The sequence below is a fragment of the Portunus trituberculatus genome, chromosome 38 (assembly GCF_017591435.1).
Source record: "Portunus trituberculatus isolate SZX2019 chromosome 38, ASM1759143v1, whole genome shotgun sequence".
Classification (NCBI taxonomy): Eukaryota; Metazoa; Arthropoda; class Malacostraca; order Decapoda; family Portunidae; genus Portunus; species Portunus trituberculatus.
Genome location: NC_059292.1, coordinates 23410704 through 23420703, shown reverse-complemented (window position 1 = coordinate 23420703; position 10000 = coordinate 23410704). Strand labels below are relative to the sequence as shown.

The following is a 10000-nucleotide window of genomic DNA, read 5'->3' as shown; positions in this document are numbered from 1 at the left end:
CATCTACCTAAATTTCTATCTGTCTATCTGTCTATCTATTCATCTTTCTATCCTTCAGTCAGTTTACCTCTCCATCTTTCTCCCTCCGCCAGTAGGACCTTTGGCTTAGCGTGGCGGCGTCCTCAGGGTCACAGCGACGGAACAATATAGGTGAAGGCAGGAAATAATGGGAGGAAGGGAAGGACAGGGAAGCTATAATGCGTATATATTCTTTTTATTCGCTCTCTTTTTTTTTTCCTATCTTTAATTAACTTGCTCACAATCACCAAGGTCTTTTGCTGTCCTCTCTCTCTCTCTCTCTCTCTCTCTCTCTCTCTCTCTCTCTCTCTCTCTCTCTCTCTCTCTCTCTCTCTCTCTCTCTCTCTCTCTCTCTCTCTCTCTCTCTCTGACTTTCTTTATATTTGTGTGAACGAGAGAGAGAGAGAGAGAGAGAGAGAGAGAGAGAGAGAGAGAGAGAGCAAAGACAGAAGTTTTCTTTACAAGTTGTTCTATTTTTCGTGGATGAGTTACATAAAGTGAGGAGGAGGAGGAGGAGGAGGAGGAGGAGGAGGAGGAGGAGGAGGAGGATCAACAACGACAACAACTAGTACAACAACAACAACAACAACATCAATAAAAAAAACTCAGAATAATTTAGACTCCCCATAAAACATGAAGATAAAACATTTGAATATCCTTTTTTGATTTATTCTCTTCTATTTCTACTTTATTGTCAATTATATCAAACTCTCATTCACTCGTGTCCTTCTCTTCCTGTTCCCTCTTTTTTTTTTTTTTTTTTTTTTTTTACATTCTTTTTAGGGAATAATTACACTGGTTAACTGTTAATACTCATCCTTGTCTATTTTGTTTTGTCTTGATTAATTACTCTCATCTTTATTGTTTCTATTTTGTTTGTCTTTGCTCTTCCTTCCTATCCTAATATTTTTCTTCAGTGTCTTCTTTATTTTCTTCTTATTCATCATTTATTTTCTATCATCTTTAGTGCATTCTTTATTTTCTTCATATTCATCATTTTTGTTTGTTTTACTGGCATCCATATTGGCATTTTTTTTTTTCATCTTTCCTCTTCAGTTCCATCCTCTGTTTTCCTTTTTTTTTTTTTTTCATTGCCTTTATTTCTCTCTTTTGTGTTTTATCTTCACTAACTTCCTGCCGTCTCTTCTTTTCTTCTTTCCTCACCATCATCTCCTGTCTCTTCCTTCATCTTCCTTTCATTTCCTTGTCTTTTCATACATTTTTTCTTTCTTTTCCTTCTCTTTCTTTCCCTTCCTTTTTTTTCCTTTCATCTTCTTTCTTTCATCTTTTTTCCTTCATTTTCTTTCCTTCATCTCCTTTTCATTTCCTTGTCTTTTCATACATTTTTTCTTTCTTTTCCTTCTCTTTCTTTCCCTTCCTTTTTTTCCTCCTTTCTTGCGCTCTTAATCTTTCTTTTTCTATCACCCGCCCCTTTCTTCACCTTTCTACTTTTTTTTTCTTTCTCTCCATCCTTCCTAATTTTGTTCCAGTTCATCACAACTTAGCCACACCCTCCCTCCACAATCTCTCTCTCTCTCTCTCTCTCTCTCTCTCTCTCTCTCTCTCTCTCTCTCTCTCTCTCTCTCTCTCTCTCTCTCATAATCACGTGGAGTCCCTTGAACATAATGAGTTTGTTTGTTTGTTTGTTTACCTTGAAAAGAGATGAAAGTATAGCAGGAGAGCAAAGCGGTTCGGCCTTCCTCCTCCTCCTCCTCCTCCTCCTCCTCCTCCTCCTCCTCCTCCTCCTCCTACTCCTCCTCCTCCTCCTCCTCGTCTATATCTCCAAACCTGTCCTCTATGATGGAAAGCCGTGAGGGAGTACGTTAAGTAGAAGGAATGGGAGGAAAAGGAGGAGGAGAAGGAGGAGGAGGAGGAAGAGGAGGAGGAGGAGGAGGAGGAGGACAAGAAGGAAAAAGAAGTAAAATGAGAGACTAGCTTCACAATATCTGTAATAATAGTAGTAATAGTGGTGGTAGTAGCAGTAGTAGTAGCAGTAGTAGTAATGGTGGTAGTGGTAATAGTAGTAGTAGTAGTAGTAGTAGTAGTAGTAGTAGTAGTAGTAGTAATGATAATAATAATGATAATAATAATGATAATAACAATAATGATAATGATGATAATGATGATAGTGATAATAACAATAATAACAATAACAATAACAATGATGACAATGAGCGTGGGAAAAGTCGTACAGTATATCATTAAATCTCATTGTTGAAGAGGAGGAGGAGGAGGAGGAGGAGGAAGAAGAAGAAGAAGAAGAAGAAGAGGTGGAGGAGGAGGAGGAGGAGGAGGAGGAGGAGGAGGAGGAGGAGGAGGAGGAGGAGGTCCCGTCAGTCCATCCTTACGAAGTTTCCTATTTTCCTTGAAGGGGAAACTCAAGAAACATGAGCCGGATACTTTAATTAACGGGTGTTTTGTGTCCCGGCCAAGAGAGAGAGAGAGAGAGAGAGAGAGAGAGAGAGTATTCGCGTGGGTGGGTGTGTTGTGAGAAAGTGAAAGTGGCGGAGATTGCGTGAATGCGTAGTTTTTGTTATTCATTGTTACGTGTGTGTGTGTGTGTGTGTGTGTGTGTGTGTGTGTGTGTGTGTGTGTGTGTGTGTGTGTGTGGGAGAGACAAAGAAAGAGAGATGCTGGTTAGGTAATTGTCTGGTGTAATGCTCATGGAATAGATAACAGGGAATGATGGGATAGAGAGAGAGAAAGAGAGAGAGAGAGAGAGAGAGAGAGAGAGAGAGAGAGAGAGAGAGAGAGAGAGAAGAGAGACTAGAGAGCTGTATTATTTAAGTAGGGTGATATATAGAGCAATACTTACTTACACACTCAATAGATGGCGTCCCTTGACCTGGTGGTGGTTCTGTTGTCACCAACCTTCATTTCTTTCCCTCTGTGACTTCAGCCTTTTCAATGGGAAGCTTCAAGGTGACATGGTGGTGATGGTGGTGGTGGTGGTGGTCGTGGACGTGGTGGTGCTGTCACTAACTCACATTCCTCTGCTTCTGTTTGTGACTTGTGTCTTTTCAATCTGAAGTTTCATGGCAGATTTCAATGTAATTTTATTTTTTTAATTATTCTCTTTTGAGATTGGTCTTTTTTTTTTTATAAATATATCCAGGTTTGTTAGGTAAGGTTAGATTAAGGTGGGGATTAAGGTGGGTTTGTTTGAGTCACTCTTCTACTTATACTTATTATTTTATTTTCTGTCCAGAGATTTTTAGGTCACAATGTTTGCGCTGGTACGTGAAATGTGTGTGTTGCTGTGATTATTGTCTCTCTCAACGCTGCATCGATTGTGTTAAATTGTACTTGCTATTAAAAAATTTGATAAAGATAAGAATGAGCCTCAGTTATGATGTTTTAAATAACTCAATAGTTACTTAGCCATTACAATTACACCTTGATTGTTTGTTCGTTTATCTATTTACTTAATAACGAGGAGCTATGAATAAGGACAACCAAACTGGAAAGAAAAGGTTGAGACAGTTAAAAATTCCAATGTAATGTAAATGCAAATGCCTGTAGTAGTATGTGTCTTATCAGAGGGGATTGCCCGTCACGTCCGTCCGTCTACTTCTCCTGAACTCCTCAGAACTCCCTCTTGTTTGTCACGTCCGTCCCTCTAGCTGGTGAAGGCTCCTCTGTACTCCCTGTGTGAACCCGCCACTCTTAGACGCCCCGTGGAATGCACTCAGACAAGATGGAAATTTGTGTCTCGATCTCCCACTCAGCAAACAGTGGGCGTCTGTTCCCGGCGAAGATTTGACGCTTCATTTAGACACGCAAATCAAAGCACTTGTATTTTCAGGGTGTTTATGCTCGCCAAGAAAAATACGTGAGTTTATCTTAGATTGCTTACACACACTACGCACGCTTGCAGATAATGAATGAGAGGAGAATGAGGCGTGTTAAGTTAGATATTAATTGGATGATGTTATATTTGACCGTATTGCTAGAGACGAGGGAGGGAAAAAAGATTATTATAACGTACAGGCATAAATAATATTCTTTATTAATTTTTCTGACGTGATGGATGCTTGTTCATTATTCATTTGATAGGGATGTGTTTTAGTGCATTAGGAAAGTAGAGGATGGAAAAAAAAACTAGTTGCTGTGTTGTCATTGGTTCATAACGTAACTCAGATTCTCTCTCTCTCTCTCTCTCTCTCTCTCTCTCTCTCTCTCTCTCTCTCTCTCTCTCTCTCTCTCTCTCTCTCTCTCTCTCTCTCCCCCTAGTGCAATACATGACGTTGTTTTGACGCTGTGCAAACAACTTTATTACGGAGTCTATTCCTGTCATCTACTGCCACTATCGATCCATTTAAATTTGAAGCAAGCTGACAGTAGAAAACCAATATTACAAGTGAAAATAACAACTACATTACATCCATATTAATCCTGTGTGTGTGTGTGTGTGTGTGTGTGTGTGTGTGTGTGTGTGTGTGTGTGTGTGTGTGTGTGTGTGTGTGTGTGTGTGTGCAAGGCTACAGCAACGCGCACTTCCCTCTCTCTCTTCCACGCCCCTAGTTACACACACACACACACACACACACACACACGTATAGCAGTACAGTAATGTATCGCCGTGCTATCGTGCATCAAAGTTTATTATCGTACGTACATCAAAGGCCATAACATTGAACTAAATTGTCGATGTTCATCCACGCTTTAATATAATGAAGCAAACAATGTGTCAGTGTGGCGTGGCGTGGCGTGGCGTGGCGTGGCGTGGCGTGGCGGGGCGTGGGTGATGTGGTATGATATGGTATGGTGTGGTGTGGTGTGGTGTGGTGTGACAGGGTGTAGTATGTGGATTTACAGTATAGCATGGTGTGGTATGGGTATAGTTCGAGTGGTTATAGATAGATAGATATATAATTTATAAACCACAAAACCTGTTGAGTCCTTAAGATGAATAATATGATAAAGTCCAAATATATGTGTGAATTATATTAGATCAACTATTTGTGTGTGCATGACGAAAAAGAATCAATTAGAAATAAAAAAATAGGGGCATTTAACTCCTTTTTCGAATAGAACACGGACACAAAAATCAAAGTTCAAAACAAATACATAGATCTCAGTTCAAACTACCATAAATTTAAAACAGAAACATGAATTGCAAGCCAGAAAAAGAGTCAAATGTAGGTGAAATGGTGAGCGAGTATACTGAAGATGGTGTGATGTGGTGTGTGATGTGGCGTAGGTGTGATGTGGTATTAGGGGGTGGTATATGTGGAAATGAATGAGTGGGGGATGTGATGCATGCTTAGGTGTGGTGTGTGTGTCAGCAGTGAGGTGGTGAAGGCCCCGCATACTGCCATAAAGTGACTGATTGACTGATTGGTATTGGCGCCTCGGTAGCAGTCAGATGTCGCAAGTGTGTGTGTGTGTGTGTGTGTGTGTGTGTGTGTGTGTGTGTGTGTGTGTGTGTGTGTGTGTGTTTCTCTTACCTGTATAACGCTAACTTTTCTGCACTAGTTCTGGTGTTTGGTACTCTCCTTGCACTTCACCTGTGTATGTTATTTCCGTCCTAATGTGTTAATCTTTGTGCATTGATCTTATTCTTCATCTCTCTGTGTTGTGGCTATGATTTTTTTCCAGCATGGTTTCGTATTTATTGGTATCGTTTCATATTTTAGTTTTCTGTTATAGTGTTCTTTTACAAAATTAATTGTTCTGTATAAAAACACACCACCCTGCTCCCACCCATCATCCCCATGCATGTATATTTTCAACCTTTGAAACTACCTCATGACTCGTGTCCACCCAAGCAATTCGCATCACTAATAGCATTGATAGTTAAGGACAAACTTGTTGCTAGTGTTGTGATGGCGGGTCAGCAGCACACAGCACACAGCACAACAGGGTCGCGGTCTGAGCGTCGCCGTAGTATCCCAGGGTCCCCGGGGGCGGTGAGCGATGGGTGGTGTGATAACACGCAGTGTCTTGTTACTAATGAGCGGCACTCTTGTGTGGCGCCCACCACCCAGGGGCTGACGGTCTGACTGCAGACTGGCTAACTGGCTTTCTCTTGTCTTTCAGGAGGACGTGAGGGCGTGGCGGTGATGGGCGGGGAGTCGAGGGCGTGAGGGCAACATGACGACGATGACAGACCCCCGTCGGACATCTCGGATGGGGCTCCTGGACCCCCCCGGAGGCGGTCCCCACTCCCTGGACGCCGCCCTACTACTTCGCAACTACCCGCCCACGCCCACGCCCGCACCCCAGCGTCACTCGGGCGGGTTTGATAATGTCGGGTTTGACCTTGAGAGTCTGAGCGACGCGCGGCCGGGAAGTCGCCGTCCGCTGGTCAGCGTGCACCTGCGCACGCTGCCACCAGAGGAACATGTGTTGTCCTCACTCTCCAGGCAACCCAAGTCCCTGCCGCCCACTCCCGTGCTGCACGCCCACGCCCGCCGCATCAGCCTGCAGCAGGAGGATAAGGTGGTGCCATGGGGGACGCACGTAGGCGGTGTGCGAGTGATCCAGGTGCCCCACGAGGTGAAGCAGCGCCCCTGTGACGACCACATCAACGAGGACGAGCCGTGCCCGCCGTCGCCTGCACCTGAGGAGGAGGGCGGTGAGAGAGAGAGAGAGCAGGAGGGAGAGCAGCGGAGCGGGGCCGTGAACTTGGAGTCTAACAGAGTTGGGGATGGTGCCTCGCCCTGCGGCACGCCACAGAAAACGAATTCCGCACAGAAAACGGAGCCTGGGTGGGAGATGTGCGGCAGCGCGGCTGCTGGGGGAGACAGTGTGCGAGAAACCATGGTGGAGGCAGGGGGAGCCACGCGGCCCTCCGCTGCCGGTAGTGTGTCCGTGGCGTCCCCGTCGAGGATGCCAGCCAGTGCCCGAGTGTCGCGAGTGCCTCTGCTGAGCAATGTCGCCGCCAGCAGCAGTGTGTCCAGTGTTGTGCTGTGCGGGACGCCCACCACCACGGCGGCGCCGACCGTCAGTGCACTAACCAAAGTGTCCAGTGTCAGGATTGTACCCACACCCACGCCCACACCCACGCCCAGCATCTGCAGCAGCAACACGCCCACACACCATGCCAGATCCGCCTGCCCTGCCCCCAGACCAGCTCCGAGGCCGCCCAGACCTGCTGGCCAGGAGCCACAGGGGGTTGCCAACCCCCAAGTGGCAGCCCCGACACTACCGCAGCAGCCCCCACAGGTTCATGTTCCGCCGCAGCCCGCAGTGCTCCCGCCCCAAGGATCTTTACTGCCTCCGCCACAGCAGCAGCTTCCGCCGCAGCATCCCCAGGCAGGCCAACACCTGCAGCAACTGCACCATCACAACCAGCAGCTGCAGGAGGCGCGGCGCGGGGAGCGAGAGCGTCGCAGAGAGCGTCGGCGGGAGCGTCGGGAACGCCGTGCCCAGCGTGCCGGAGGCCCGGGCGGACAGCCCTCGCAGACGGACGTCGGGGAGAGCATCCAGCCGCCCGCTGCGGCCCACGACGCCCACCTGCCCGACCTGCTTCACTCCCACGTGCCTCCCCCCTACTCCACCCTGCCCAGTGGAGGACGCCCGCTGGGGGGACTTCTGGGGCCTCCACCGCCCCCGGGACCAGCTGGCCCGCCTCCCCCACCACCAATGCCATTGCACATACCCCCTCCACCACCACCTGGCCCACCCCCTCCAGGGTTCCCTGCCCCAGCCCCCGTGCCCGGCTCGCCCCTCCGCCTGCCCCACGACAGCCCCTGGCCTTTCTTCGGCTCCAGAAGGTAAGTACCTGTAACTGTGATTTGCAATCAAGCGCTGCTGTGACGCACCTGTGGTCCCTCAGCTCAGAGCTGTGTGTGTGTGTGTGTGTGTGTGTGTAAGGCGGCGCTGAGAGGCGAGCGTGGCCGGTCATTGTTGAGGGTGGACGCTGGTCTGTGCCGGGCAGCAGCAGCAGCAGCCTGGGGCTAAACCTCCAAAAGTGGCGGCGATGGACTGCCCTCCACTGTTGTTGCTGCTGCTGCCACCTCCTGCCCCGCGCTCCCTTCCTCCCCAGAAAACTATTCTGTATAGCTTTGCTCCGCACGGGAAGACGTGCTCCTCCCTCACACTGTCGTGATACCAGCATGCCCACCGGGGAGCCCCTTGCGGTGGGGTTGCCGCTGTGCTGGCTGCCGCAGCAAACTTTTCCCTAAGCGATCACAATCTGCCGTCACGCGGCCAACGCTCCTGCCGCGTCCGCTTGTCAAGTTCACCTCTACCTACTTTTCCTTCCCGAACACCTCTTTCCCTCCACTCGCCAGGCGCGCTGCTCTCCTGCTCCACACACACACACACACACACACACACACACACACACACACACACACACACACACGTCCGCCCCGCTCACCCGCTGCTCTGCACGCCTCACACACCTCACAGCAAGACAGACACACTGATGCACTCACTCGCACTCTTGTCTTCCTCGTACTGCATTTACATATCAGGAAAGACTCGAAAAACCAAACGCGATAAATTAGTACAGTGAAAATCTCTCTCTCTCTCTCTCTCTCTCTCTCTCTCTCTCTCTCTCTCTCTCTCTCTCTCTCTCTCTCGTGCCACACATCAGCGTCGCGTTTGAGTTTGGTTCTATTACCGGAAGCAGGTGCCGCGTCCATCCACTCTCGCCGCGCCCCGGATCACCGTGGATTTGTGCCTCACTGGCCCTCACATTTTACAGCCACCGCTAAACCTGCATTCCCGAGCTGACCTTCCACGCCTCCACCACCACCACCACCACCACCACCAAAAATAGCAATACTACCATCACCACCACTATCTCCACCACCATTACCAGCACTACCAACAGGAGCAATAACAACAACTTCATCACCACCACCACGACCACTCAGAACCATTCACCTTCACCAACTTCACCACCACCACCATCACCACCACTCAGAATCATCCATCTTTACCAACTCTGCCATCCACCAACCCCCTCATCACCACCACCTCTCAAACCATCCACCTTCACCACCACTGCCATCTACTAACTTCACTAACACCACCACCACCACTAATCAGAACCATCCATCTTCACCACCACCACCACCACCACCACCAGCCATCACCACTGCTCTAAAAGACAAAAAAGATTCACGGATATCCTCCCTTTCTTTCTCTCTCCCTTCATCTCTTTTTCCAGTTTAATTAAATCATTCCCCTCTCTCTCTCTCTCTCTCTCTCTCTCTCTCTCTCTCTCTCTCTCTCTCTCTCTCTCTCTCTCTCTCTCTCTCTCCACTACAATACCACACATTTTAATCACCATGCAAAGAGTCAGTTCAGAAAAATTCCTCGTTTCTCTATTTAGATATTTAATACATAGGAACACACTCTATTCATGCCATAGTAAATGAATAAACTAACTTGGTGCATCAGTCCTTACTGTTTGGAAGACAAATAAAAAGCTTGCAAGATGAATAGGAAGACTGTGTATGCCTGCGAGTAAATGTATGTATGGAGATGATAGATGGAAATAGGTAGACGTGTGGTATAGAGAGACTGCAGAAATGGAAAGCTTGCAAGATATATAGGAAGATTGTGTATGCCTGCGAGTATATGTGTATGGGGATGACAGATGGAAATAGGTAGACGTGTGATATAGAGAGAGTGCCATCCATGTATTGCCCTGATGTGATGGCTTCTTGCACCTTCCCTTATTTTTGCCATGAGTTTTTGAGTATGATTAGACGATTTTATTGACATTAGGAAAGGTTTATGGAGGTCAGAGGATTGATAGCCAGAGTCTTCACTATTTTCATGTCCCACATAAGTATTTGAAGTTGTATAAAGTCACCAGATAGTAAGCAGAATGAGTAGGAAAACATGTCATGATACTGAAGGGGTGAAAAGATGAGGACAGTTTTACGCACAGAGATGATAATGTGGAAATATATAAGCATGTTTTTAAAAGAGACTGATAACTTCTTTCAGCTTCCTTTATTTTCCTATTTTCATGTGTTTTTTATTCTTATTCCTTATTGTTCATTCGTCTGTAGGT

At 47.2% G+C, this 10000-nt stretch overlaps 2 protein-coding genes across 3 annotated transcripts in view; one reads left to right on the top strand and one right to left on the bottom strand.

Annotated features, from left to right (window-relative positions):
• Window positions 1–3055, bottom strand: part of LOC123514900 (putative uncharacterized protein DDB_G0290521) — a 16682-nt gene extending 13627 nt beyond the window's left edge. Inside the window, exon 1 of the mRNA XM_045273158.1 lies at window positions 3006–3055. Within this exon, the coding sequence (XP_045129093.1) occupies window positions 3006–3055 (50 nt within the window). The remainder of the gene's footprint in view (window positions 1–3005) is intronic.
• LOC123515239 (proline-rich protein 12-like) overlaps window positions 1–10000 on the top strand; it is a 613955-nt gene that overhangs the window by 386162 nt on the left and 217793 nt on the right. For both annotated transcript variants that reach the window (XM_045273824.1, XM_045273825.1), the window contains exon 2: window positions 6061–7739. In XM_045273824.1, the coding sequence (XP_045129759.1) occupies window positions 6115–7739 (1625 nt within the window). In that variant the 5' untranslated portion in view covers window positions 6061–6114. The remainder of the gene's footprint in view (window positions 1–6060; window positions 7740–10000) is intronic.